Raw genomic sequence first — 13,351 nt, 5'->3', positions numbered from 1 at the left:
TGGCATTTCTACAAGTGAATCATCTCATGGTGCTTCACTGATGAGCATGACGGTCATTTGACTGTTATATTTTTATAACAAGAAGGAAAAGTTGTTCTTTTAGAGGTAGACTGTAGCTTCACCAGATAGCCTAGGAGGATGGAACATTGCTTACAGAGAAAAACTGAACTTTTGTGTAGAAGACACCTCAGTGGGGTTTTCTGTTGGTTGTAAAAGGTCGGAGTTTGTAAACAATAGCTGGAAGAAAAAGACAGCCAGAAAAAGAGATTAGATTCCTTTTGCAGAGTCAAGCAACAAACATTTGGCAAATGCCTTCAATGGCTAATGTTGACAGTAATAGGAAATAGAGGAGGATAGGAGAAAGGTTTGGAGCAAGCAAAAGAGAAGACTCCAGAATCACGAGAAAAGGAAGGAGCTTGAGAAGAAAGATGGTCAGGAAACAGAGCAACCTCTGACAATAGAAGTCAGTTTGAAGTGGTTTCTGCCTCGTGTGCTGTAATTACCGGTTGTTACCATTAAACCAATGATAAAAGAGCTACCGATGTACTGATGGTATATGTTGAGTGAAGGTGAAGGGAGGGATGGTTTTCTACACTTGGGATAAACAGGGGTTGAGAAAATAACCAGCTGGAGAAGGCAGGAAGTGAATAGGGGTTGAAGGAGTGAGGAGCGGGGATTTGAACCCTGAACCAACAGCAGTGATGGGCACTAAAGGCAATGATTTCGACAGGGCAGCTGGGACTAACTCTGGGATCTGTGTGCCAAGCCCATTTCTCCTTCAGGAATCCAGACAATTGTGGCCCATTGAGGTGGGGACAGTAATGGAAGATCCTACTATCATTTGAATAATGGTTAGTTAGGAGTCAGACCTCTGAGTTTAAAAAAAAAAAAAAAAACTCAATACTTAGCCATACATATTTACCTAATCCTTTAAGCCTTAAAATTGCTAGCAGAAAAGAACCATGTCAGCATTATTATTATGCGGTTTAAAAAAAAAAAAAAAAGGCTTGTGGCTGAGATTGCAAGGCTTCTGATTTTGTGGGCTCAGGATCAAACTCAGGGCTGTGTTTTTTGAGGTTTGGCCCCTCTTCAGGACACAACTTTAGAGTCTTTGATGTTTTGAAACACAACGTGATAAGAAATCAAATGATGAAAAATGTGTTACATCTAAGAGTGGATGCGTTCATCTTAAAGGCAGCTGTGCCTTGCAGAACTGGGATGGATGCAGTCAACTGCCTGGGCTAAGAAAAAAGCAGCTCAAAGACAAAACTTTCTGCTGTGGTTACTTAATCTCTGATGGTTAGTTATTTCTTGCTGTTCAAAAAAAAAAAAAAATCAGCAAAACAGACACTCCAGGGTCAGCTCGAGTCTCAATTAGCCATTTTATAGTTCTAAGTTTTAAAAATTTTTATCTTCTGAAAATCTTTTTCTGTTGCCTAGAGCTGATTTGAGTAGTCGTTTACTTTTGGCCTTATTACTACAAAAATGAGGAAAATCATAAAGCCTTAGGATATAATATTTGTACTTCCCACATTTAACAATTTGAAATGCTTACTTTGTGTGTACGACATTGATTCAGTTTGGTCATTTATCCATTTCATGCCTGTCAGCAGATGGATTAAAGAATTTACAGTCTCATATGGGGAAATACTATATCACAGTAAATGGAATTTTATGTAACTGTTAACCTATTGCCCTCTTAAAATTAATGATGCTAAGCTTTAGAAGCCTTCCTTCCAATAAAGTTACCTAATTTGTGGATACTTAAAAATACCATTTGGCCTCAGGCTCTTTTGTTTGTTTTAAGATTTATTGTTTGTTTGTTTTTTCACTTGAAAGGCATAGTTACAGATTGGAAGGGAGAAACAGAGAGTTCTTCCATATGCTGGTTTACTCCCCCAAATGGCTGCAACAACCAGGGTTGGCCCAGTAGGAAGCCAGGAGCCTGGAATTCTACCTGGGTCTCATATGTGGGTGGCAGCAGCTCAGGTACTTGGGCCATCTTTCACTGCTTTCCCAGGCACATTATCAGGGAGCTGGATTGGAAGTAGAGCAGCTAGGACCCTAACCAGTGCCCACGGTGGGTGCTGACGTTACAGGTAGCATCTTAACCTACTGTACAACACCAGGCCCGAGAAGCATGTTGTAATAAAATTGTAATAAAATTCAGACAAAGACCATTTTAATTTGACCCTGCCATACTTTTTAAGGAATATAATTTGCTCTAAGGATAAAGACTATGCAATTGGGGCTGGCGCTGTTGTATAGTGGTCCAAGCCTCTGCCTGTGATGCTGGCAGATTGAATCCTGGGTGCTCCACTTCTGATCCAGCTCTCTGCTATGGACTGGGAAAGCAGTGGAAGATGGCCCAACTGCTTGGGCCCCTGTACCCACATGGAAGTCTTGGAAGAAGCTCCTGGCTCCTGGCTTTGGATCAGCCCAGCTTCGGCCATTATGGCTATGGCTGTTTGGAGAGTGAACCAGAGGATGGAAGACCTCTCTCTCTCCCTCTCTCTGTCTGTAACTCTACTTCTCAAGTAAATAAAATAAATTTTTTTTAAGAAAAGACTATGCAATATACAAAATGTTTTGTCTGCTCAGTCCCTCTGCTTTCTAGAAAATGCTCTCCCCTTTTCATCCGCATGGGTGCAGTGGAAACAACCAGTTTTTTGGGTGATGTGATACTCTGCCCAACACATAGCTGATTGGCCAACCCCTGGGCATCTGACCAGTGCCATGTTTTCCACCATGGGGACTTAAGCAGCAGAAGAAGCCAGCCTACAGAGAAAATAGAAAAAAAGAATAAAAAATATGCAGGGCAGGGGTACAGATCCCTTTCCTGTTGCCCTTTTAAAGTCACACCCATCTGACTGCCATCACCACCCCATCTCTGACTTCTGTCAACCACTCGTCTGTTCTCCATTTCCACGGTTTTTTCATTTCAAGAATGCTATAGAAGTAAAACCATCCAGTGTGCAACCTTTTCAAATTGACTTTACCAGTGTCATTCCTCAAGGTTTATTCAAGTTGTTGCATGTATTTATAATTTGTTCTTTTTTATTACTGAAAAAGAATTGATTCTAATCTACATTTAGCTAAATTCTTAACTTTATTTCCTTAATCTTTTCTCCCTCTTTATTTATGAAGGCTTAAAAATGCTACTCATAATTTCTTCATGAATAAAGCCAAAAGGAAACAAAACATGAAGAATTCAGTTCTGTTCTAGTCGCTCCTGTGTTGTATCCTCTGGGGCAATGTGTTTACTGGTATAAGACACAGATTCCCGCCTGAGCCTGTTTCCCACAGTGCAGATCCTGTGACAAGGAGCTGCCTCCATTTGGTAGCTTTGTGTTTGAAAGCATAGCTTGTTAGAGATAGACAGAGTAAATTGATGTATATTGTATGAGGGTACTTCAAAAAGTTCATGGAAAGTGGAATTAGAAGATGAGTTTATTTTGGTGTAAAATACTTTGAAATCCATGTTTAGTTTTTATATAATATGCATTTTCCAAGAGCTTTTGAAGTATGCTGGTATTAATATAACACCACTTACTATAAAAGGTACAACTGTTTCTGCTTGTGTATATGTATATGTGTGTGTGTGTGTGTATTTCATATACCATCTATTCACCCATTTAAAGTATATAATTTAATGCTTGTTGAACAGGGAAAAAAAGATGTGACCCAGATATTTAACAACATCCTGAGAAGACAGATCGGTACTCGGAGCCCTACCGTGGAGTACATCAGTGCTCATCCTCACATCCTGTTCATGCTCCTCAGAGGGTAGGTTCCTGTCTGCCTTTACAGTAGGGTGGAGTTTAAAGTTGTTCTTGAAAGTACATAGCGTTCACGGCTGACATATGTGTTCCCTTTTGGAGCTGTTGGCACTTTAGGTTTCTACATGTTCGTTTCCAGTTACTGCCTCTCTTCTCCCACATCTGTGCCCCCAGTCTCCTCCTGTACAATAGTGCTTGAGTTTCCTCGTCTGCCCTCTTCCTAGCTGCCCAGTTACCTTTTTTTTTTGCTTGTATGAGACTGAATCTTTTCACTACACACACACACACACACGCACGCACATATACAAAACACACATACGTATTCTATATCTGAGAACTCAAATATAGGTATAAGAATTCTTCTAGTACCTGCAAACTCCCAAAGTGATGTTTTTTATATAGGGTTAGGATCAATACTACTTTGTATATATGGGACCATTAGAAAGCCAAAATAAACCTGAAATCAAGCCAGTTAATACAATCCTTGGATTATTATCTTTTCTGTACTATCATTTTTTAAAAATATGTATTTATTTACTTGAAAGTCAGAGTTACACAGGGAGAGAAGGAGAGACAGAGAGAGATCTTCCATCCACTGGTTCACTCCCCAGTTGGCCACAACGGCCAGAACTTGTGCCAATCCGAAGCCAGGAGCCAGGAGCTTCTTCTGGGTCTCCCATGTGGGTGCAGGGGTCCAAATACTTGGGCCATCTTCTACTGCTTTCCCAGGCCATAGCAGAGAGCTGGATGGGAAGTGAAGGAGCTGGGACTTGAATTGGCACCCATATGGGATGCTGGCACTGTAGGCAGCGGATTTACCTGTTATGCCAAAGTGCAGGCCCCCATTAATATATTCTCTTTTATTATGAATTTTTTAAAATATTTTATGCATTTATTTAAGAGGTAGAGTTACAGACAGAAGGAGAAACAGAGAGAAAGGTCTTCCATCCGTTGGTTCACTCCCCAGTGGCCACAACGGTCAGAGCTGCGCCAAAGCCAGGAGCCAGGTATTTCTTCCCAGTCCCCCACGTCGGTGCAGGGGCCCAAGGGCCTGGGCCATCTTCTACTACTTTACCAGGCCACAGCAGAGAGTTGGATTGAAAGAGAAGTAGCTGGGACTGGAACCTGCAACCATACGGGATGCTAGCGCCGCAGGCGGAGGGTTAACCTACTGGGCCACAGTGCTGGCCCCCCCATTAATATATTCTTAAGAAGACTTGAGGACCCTTCATATGTGAAGGGAAGGGAATTGTCATGCTTCTGAGGACAAGGCAGGCAACAGGAATCCCAACCAGAACAGTTGTGCCGTAATCAGTTTCCCTGTTACTATTTTTTAATCTGGCAGGGAACCCTAGAGACTTAGCCCCTGTGAAATTACCTGCAAGCTTAGGACATAATGTGATTGATACATTTATACTTGAAACAACAATGATTATTTAAAGAAATTATGGTAATATACTATGTTGAACCCAAATCCTAACAGTAAGGAATGTAAAGCAGAAATTGATACTTGGCTATCAAAGTGAGTCATCTGGATATGAGATACAAAACTGGTAGAAACAATTTGGAACCCAAATTGTATGAAAAGATCATAAATAAGGACTTTCTCACTCTTAAGCAGATTTTTCTTCTGGCACAGGCAGATTTTCTTCCAGGGCTTGGAATGAGAGAACCTGCAAATGAGGTCATCAACTATTCCTGGTGACCCATGAAGAGTTGTAGCCAGTGGAAAATGTTCCACAAGTCAAATGTTAACATCAGAAGTTTCTTCCAATAATTTTAATTTTTAAAAGCTTAGTGCAAAAATTTGCAACCCTAAAAGTTGAAATCTTTACCTAATATATACTAAACTGATCTTCTGTATACAAAGAGAATTGAAAATGAATCTTTACATGAATGGAAGGGGAAAGGGAGCGGGAAAGGGGAGGGTAGCGGGCGGGAGGGAAGTTATGGGAGGGGGGAAGCCATTGTAACCCATAAGCTATACTTTGGAAATTTATATTCATTAAATAAAAGTTTAATTAAAAAAAAAAAAAAAGAAAAAAAAAATTTGCAACCCTATGCAAACATATAAAGACAAAAGAAATCATATGTACCCCATCACACAACTTGAACAACCATCAGTGTTTTGCTGTGTTTGTTTCAGCTATATCCCCAACAACACCCTCCCCAGAGTATTTTAAAGCAGATTCCTAAATACTTTAGTAAGCATCTTCAAAATGAAAAGATAATTCTCACATATCCACAATGTCATTATTGTACATTAAAAAAAATAAGTCATTCTTTGTGAACTAATAACCTAGTACATATTCAAATTTCCTTGATTGCCTCTATATTGAAATTCATAGTTGAAGGACCCTAACAGAGTCCACTTTGCTATGTTTGGTTGTAATGTAAGTTCCTTTTTATTTAGAACAGCACTCCCCTCACACATTTTTATGCTATTGAGTTGTTGAGAAGCTAAATTGTTTTCCCTACAGAATTTCTTCCTTTCTGGAGTTGTCACATTGCTTTCTCATCTTGTCATTTTAACTTGTTTCCCTCTCTCCTGTGTTTCTAGACTAGAGGTTATATTTAAAGACTTGATTAGATTCTAGCTCAGTTTAGTTTTTGTAGGTGGTACTATCTGGTTCACATTTTATTGCATTAGAAGATATAATTTTTTAAATATATATATTTGTTTACTTATTTGAAAGGCAAAGCAGGAGAGAGAGAAATCTTCCATCCTGCTGGTTCATTCTCCAGATGTTTGCAACAAGCTAGGGTTGGGTCAGGCTAAAACCAGGAGCCAGGAACTCCATCCTGGTTTTCCATATGGGTACAGGGACCCAAACACGTGAACCATCTCCCACTGTTTTCACTAGGTACCTGAGAAGGGAGCTGGATCAGAAGAGAGCAGTCAGGACTGAAACTGGTGCTAGTATGGGATGTCTGCATCACAGCCAGCAGCCTAACCCACTACACTGGCCAGGAGATACACTTCTAATAGTGTTTGGTTGAGCAGTGGGTTCAGTTGGTGACAGTGTAATCCATTATAAAGTTTATATAAAGTTTCCCATCAATCTTAGACTTGTTTTACCATCTGTTTCTGCCTCAATTTATCATTTCATTAGGAGTTAGGAAAAAGGTAATTTTCAGATTTTGCCATTTCTTGTGTTTTTGTTGGCTAGCGTGGTTTTATAAAGAATAGCTTTCTTTTTTAAAAGTATATTTATTTGAAAAGCAGAGAAATACACATACAGAGAGAGAAAGAGAGAAAGAGGGAGAGGGAGAGAGAGAGAGAGAGAGAGAGAGAGAGAGAGAGAGAGAGAGGTCTTCCATCTGTTTCTCTCCCCAAATGCCTACAACAGCCAGGGCTGGGCCAAACTGAAACCAGGAGTAAGAAACTCCATCTGGTTCTCCCATTTGGATGACAGTACTTGGATCATCTGCTCCCTTCCCAGAACCATTAGCAGGAAGCATCTGGTTCAGAAGCAGAGTAGCTGGGATGGAAACCAGCACTCCATATGGGAAGCTGGTGTCACAAGCAACAACGTAACCCACTGTGCCACAGTGCTGCCCCTTATTTGACACACATTGTCCTTCTGAGTGCTCAGTTGACCTTCTGTAGTCCCTTCTGGGTGATGTCTTTTGATATCCCTAACATAATTTGTGAGAGAGTCTTTGCTTTCTCATGTAACAAGATATACCAGATCCAACTCTGGAATTTCTTTTTGTTTTTTAAAGTATAAGTTTATTTTTTGTTAGTTTTAAAATGTAATGGTTTTGCCAATTAACATTTTGCCACATAAACCAGGAATTTCCACTAAGGACCTGATTCTTTTTAGTGAAGAATGGTTCTTAGAAACTATAATCTAGATGCTTCAGGTGTTTGTTGACATTGGGTTGTTATTTCTTCTATGCCTTTTCGGTGAACAGAGTTAGAGCGTTATTTCTAAAGGAAGCACTTGTTTCTAGATTATAAGTAAATTGTCTTGACTCTATTGAGTAAGCCAAGAGTTGAATGGTGTTTTACAAAAGTTTTCCAAGAACTGCCTGTCATTGTTTACTTCTAGCAATAATAACAAAAGTCATTTCCCCTTTGCATAATATAATCTTTGTTCTTAAATTGAGACATTCTTGCATAAATCTTTTTTCTAGCTATTTTCGCTGTAATGAATACTATAGCTCTCTGCTGGTTGAAACAATTGCTGTTACATTTTGGCTTTCATTAAATGTGAAAGAGATGTTTAAATATGCTGTCCTTATTTGAGTGAGCATGCATCGTATGGGGGTGTACCTTCTCCACACTGACACAATTGATTACAGCTCAGACGATGTGGCCCAGATTATAAATCAGGAAGGAACACATGATTCACTTCTATAAAAGAACAATTCAGCATTCTCTAGGTTAACCTTTCCTGATGAGCTGCCATAGGTTAATCATTGTGGGAAACAGAGTGATTAGTCATGATTTTGGCCATCAGGAATCTCATCCAAAAATAGAATGGATTAAGTTAAATAAATACTGATTCTTTACCATACCTAAGGATATTAATGTTAGTGAGATTTTTAAACTTAAAATAGGCTTATCACTTCTTTATAAGTAATAATCTACCAAAAGTCAACCTTCTAGAAGGTAGTCAGGCTGAACTACAGACATTTGAACTACAGATCACTTAAAGAGTACTAAGGAGATCAGGAATTCCCCTAACTACCCCAGTATATTATTCCTAAGTTCAGGAAGTTGTCATCTCATGGAATGACATTTCCACTATTGGGGACAAACTACCAGGGTGAAATGACAAATGTTCTGCCTCAGAGTGGGTATTTTTTTAAATGTTCTCCTAGTTCTCAAGGATAAATTATCATTGCACCACAGATGGTTCCAATAAACTAAACCAAATGAAAGGAAAAAGAGAACTAATTATACCCAAAAGTTGGAATGGAAACTTTTTATAGATGGTTTCAGTTTGGAAATTGAATTAAGAAATGAGAAAACATTGGCTGGAGTTTATACAGCTTTTTGAATCTCCACAGTTTGACTCTCATTGGAGTCCTCTAGTATTATGAAATTTAATTGGAGTTTGAGGTCCATTAAATTCATTATGTATGCCTACTTTAGGAAAATCATTATCTTGGAGCTTGGAGTTGGGATGAGAAAAAATAACATTCAATATGAGATAGCCCACAAATGGAGATTTTGCTAGGGAGGAAAAGATAAGAGAACAGAGTAAGTAAACATATCCCCAGCAATTAGGTTGTTTGTAGTGAGGTGAAGAAAACAAATGTATAACAATTTATTGCAATGTAACACAATACAGAATGAAAAAAGGGCTAAAGCAAAATTACCAGTTAAGCTGTTGTAGGACATGAAGGAAAGAAAGAATAATCCTGAATGGTGGATATTGGGAAAGGCTTGAAGGAGGAAGTGGCATTGGAACTAAACCTTGAAAGATGAGAGTCTTAATATTGCAACATGAGAAAGCATTCCTGTTGGAATAGTATACCACAGGGAATTAGGGAATGTGATGAGAAATGAAACTTAAAAAAATTAGGTTTAGCGCCAAACTATGAGACTCTGCAAATGAAGTTGACTCTTGGTATCTGTAGGGGATGAGTTCTAGGGCTCCCCTAGCACAGAAACCAAACTCTGTGGATGCTCAATTTTCTTATATAAAATGGCATAGTGTTTGCATATTACCTGTGCACATCCTCCCTTACACTTTTTATCATCTCTAGATTACTTACAATACCTAATTTAATGCAAATGCTACATAGACAGTTGTTCTTTTTTCAGGTATTTTCTATCCCTGGTTGGTTGAATCTGTGGGTGCAAAGCCCACAGATATGCCGACAATATCTTACTGATAGAGCTGGGTTGTAGGGACAGGTATTTGACACAGCAGTTAAGTTTCTGCTTGTGATGCCTGCATCCCATATTGGAGGGCCTGGATTCAAGTCCTGGCTCTTCTGCTTCTCATCCAGCTTCCTGCTAAGGTGCACCCTGGGAGGCAGCAGATGATGGCCCAAGGACTTGTGTTCCCTGCCCCCCACATGGAAGACCTAGATGGATGGAGTTCTGGGCACCTGGCCTTAGCCTGCTCCATCCCTGGCTGTTGCAGGCATTCACCTGCAATGATTCAGCCACCTCAATGTTAACATGTCAATAGCAAACTCAAAATTTCTTCATTAACCTATTGCTCTATTAGTTTATCCATCTTAAGTGACTTTCCTATCCACCTAGTTATTCAAGCCAAAAACATATGAATCATTTTTGAATCCTCACCTTCCAAATTTATTCCCACACTGTCCTAGCCACAACATCACTAAGTCCTGCTGACTCTCTCCATCTTGCCAAAGCCCTCTGTTCTCCCACCATCACCCTTGCTCAAGCCATCATCATTGCTGCTGGACTTCTGCTCTTCCTCTTACCTAGTCTCTCAGCTTCCACTCTTGTTCCCTAGCCCATTCCTTACTGCTTTACAGTACATTCTCCACAGGTAGCCAGAGCCCTCGCTTTAGAGCATGCATTCCATGTTAATTTCTTGCTTTAAACTCTCTAAAGGCTTCTCATTGCACTTAAAATAAAACCAAACAAGGGGCCAATGCTGTGATGTAGTGGGTAAAGCTAGAACCAGCGGATGGAAGACTTCTCTCTCTCTCTGCCTTGCCTTCTCTCTCTGTGTAATTTTAACTTCCAAGTAAATAAATAAATCTTTTTAAAAATAAATTAATTAATCAAATAAAAACAAACTGAACTGAGTTCCCAATTCAGTCTGGCCTATCCCCAACCACTGGGGGCACTTAGGGAATGAACCGGTGGATTGGTGTACACACACTCTCTAACACTCCCTCTCTCAAATAATAAAAAATAAAACCAAGCTGGCTTACGTTGGTGTACAAAGCTGTATATGAACTGGCTGCTGTCCCTTCTCTCCATTCTTGCCTCATTTCACAGCACCCTCTGCTCTCCTTGTGTGATCTCATCACACTTGGCCTAATTCCTCCTTCTCTAACTCTCCAAGCTTGTGCTTCCCTCGGAGCCTTTGCACATCTGAGTTCCCTTTGCCTGGAACTTTGCTCCTTTCCTTCAATCTAAAGTAAAGTAAATTAAGCAATCATTCACACACACACACACACCTGCACACAATTAAGTAGTCACACTCTGTAACATTGCCTGCTACATTGTCTTCAGTTTTCACAGCACTTCTTGATATATGGAGCTGCCTTCCACTTGTTATATTCTGCTTCCTCCCTCCACAAGGCATGCTCTCACTATGGTATGAGGCTTAGACCTTGTCCTGTTTATTTTTGTGTTCCCAGCATCTGTAATAGACACAAGTAGATATTCAGTAGGTGTTGAACGAATGGTGTTTGAACGAACTGTGACAGACAATATCTGTATTTCTAATAACAACAGTAGTGAAAAGGTCCTTTTGCTACCTTTAACGTTCTTTGTTAGTAGATAACAGAGCTCTCTGTTTCTCTCATTTGTGCTCTAGATATGAAGCCCCACAAATTGCCTTGCGTTGTGGGATTATGCTGAGAGAATGCATTCGACATGAACCACTTGCCAAAATCATCCTCTTTTCCAATCAATTCAGAGATTTTTTTAAGTACGTGGAGTTGTCAACATTTGATATTGCCTCAGACGCCTTTGCTACTTTTAAGGTAATCTTTGCCCTGAATCAACTAGGTCATTTAGTTAAACCATTCACTTGGCCTCCAAAGAGGCAAATGTCATTTTAAAAAGCAAAAAATCTCATTCCTTAGGCCTCAGTGTAGCCAGCCATGTGTGACATGGATCATAAGAGGTATCAGTAAATAGAACACAATCTATGAGGCCAGTCTGTCACATTGTAGACAGTGTACCTGCTGCAAGCTCATATGGAATAAATTCCAATGTCTACCATTTAGTGACAAAAGGAACATTTAGTACTCTGGGTAGAGTCTGTTGTCATATATATTAAAAACCGCGGCTCAATAGGCTAATCCTCCGCCTGCGGCGCCAGCACACCGGGTTCTAGTCCTGGTCGGGGCGCCGGATTCTGTCCCGGTTGCCCCTCTTCCAGTCCAGCTCTCTGCTGTGGCCTGGGAGTGCAGTGGAGGATGGCCCAAGTGCTTGGGCCCTGCACCCGCATGGGAAACCAGGAGAAACACCTGGCTTCTGGCTTCAGATCAGCACAGTGCACTGGCTGCAGCGCGCCAGCAGCAGCGGCCATTGGGAGGTGAACCAACGGAAAAAGGAAGACCTTTCTCTTTCTCTCTCTATCCACTCTGCCTGTCAAAAAAAAAAAACAAAAAAAAACAAAAAAAAAAACAGATTAGGGGCCAGTATCATGTTATAGTTGGTTGAGCTACTGCACATGACACTGGCATCCCATATGGATGCAGATTCGATTCCTGGGTGCTCCACTTCCAATCCAGCTCCCTGCTGATGCACCTGGGAGAGCAGTAGAAGACAGCCCAAGTGCTTGGGCCCCTGCACCCACATGGGAGGCCTGGAATAAGCTCCTGGCTTCTGGCTTCAGCCTGGCCCAACCCCAGCCATTATGGCCATTTGGAATGAACTGGAGGGTAGAAGATCTCTCTCTCTCCTTCTATCTCTGTAATTCTGCCTTTCAAATAAATAAATACATCTTATAAAAAAAACAGATGAGGGGTATAAGCTTTTGCTTAAAGTAAACATGCACTGAATACCTCTGGAAGTATGTATGGAAATCAAGAACAGTAGTTGCCTATAGGAATAGTGACTGGGAAGAGAAGAGAGAAGGAAAGGTACATCTTTGAATATGAAAGACATCATGTTATTTTCTATGTAATTTATAAATTCCCACATGGTAAAACAAAATGATACTAAATGATAGTTTCTCCATAATAATCTATATTTGTATCATCTGTTACCTACTTTCTTATTATGTAGGAAGTACATTTAACCCTTTTTAAATTAAAAATGTTAAATTATTGTCAAATACACATAAAATTACCACCTTAACTGTTTTTTTAGTGTAGAGTTTAGTAGCATTAAATATAATGCTACTAAATATAATGCTACTAATGTGGAACCACTCTCCAGAACCTTTTCTTTTTACAGATTTATTTATTTGAAAGGCAGATTTACAGAGAGAAAGTCCTCCATCCACTGTTTCACTTCCCAAATGGCCACAACTGCCAGGGCTGGACCAGAAGCTAGGAGCCAGGAGCTTTATCCCAGTCTCCCATGTGGGACTAAAGCACTTGGACTATCTTCCGCTGCTTTCCCAAGCGCATTAGCAGGGAGTTGGATCAGAAGTATAGCAACTGGCATTCAAACTGGCGCCCATATGGGATGCCAGCATCACAGTCGGCAGTTTAACCCAAGTCACCACAATGCCAGCCCTCTCCAGAACATTTTCCTCTATGCCATTAAATAACGCCTTCCCCTTTCTCCCTCCATCCAGGCCCTGACAATCAGTCTAATTTCTGTTTCCGTGTGCTACTGTCAAGAACTTGTTCAGCAGTGAGCATTTAGCCTAGTGAGTAGTTAGGATGGCCTATGCCACATATTGGAGGGCCTGGATTTGGTATCTGGCTTTGGCTCCTGTCTCCAG

General features: G+C 40.4%; 1 protein-coding gene across 4 annotated transcripts in view; it reads left to right on the top strand.

The window, feature by feature from the left end:
• Positions 1 to 13,351, top strand: part of CAB39L (calcium binding protein 39 like) — a 122,856-nt gene that overhangs the window by 68,065 nt on the left and 41,440 nt on the right. For all 4 annotated transcript variants that reach the window (XM_062194224.1, XM_062194223.1, XM_062194225.1 and 1 more), the window contains 2 exons: positions 3,668 to 3,786; positions 11,264 to 11,432. In XM_062194224.1, the coding sequence (XP_062050208.1) occupies positions 3,668 to 3,786; positions 11,264 to 11,432 (288 nt within the window). The remainder of the gene's footprint in view (positions 1 to 3,667; positions 3,787 to 11,263; positions 11,433 to 13,351) is intronic.

The sequence above is a fragment of the Lepus europaeus genome, chromosome 6, assembly GCF_033115175.1.
Source record: "Lepus europaeus isolate LE1 chromosome 6, mLepTim1.pri, whole genome shotgun sequence".
Taxonomy (NCBI): domain Eukaryota; kingdom Metazoa; phylum Chordata; class Mammalia; order Lagomorpha; family Leporidae; genus Lepus; species Lepus europaeus.
This window is presented reverse-complemented; position numbering and strand designations above follow the sequence as displayed.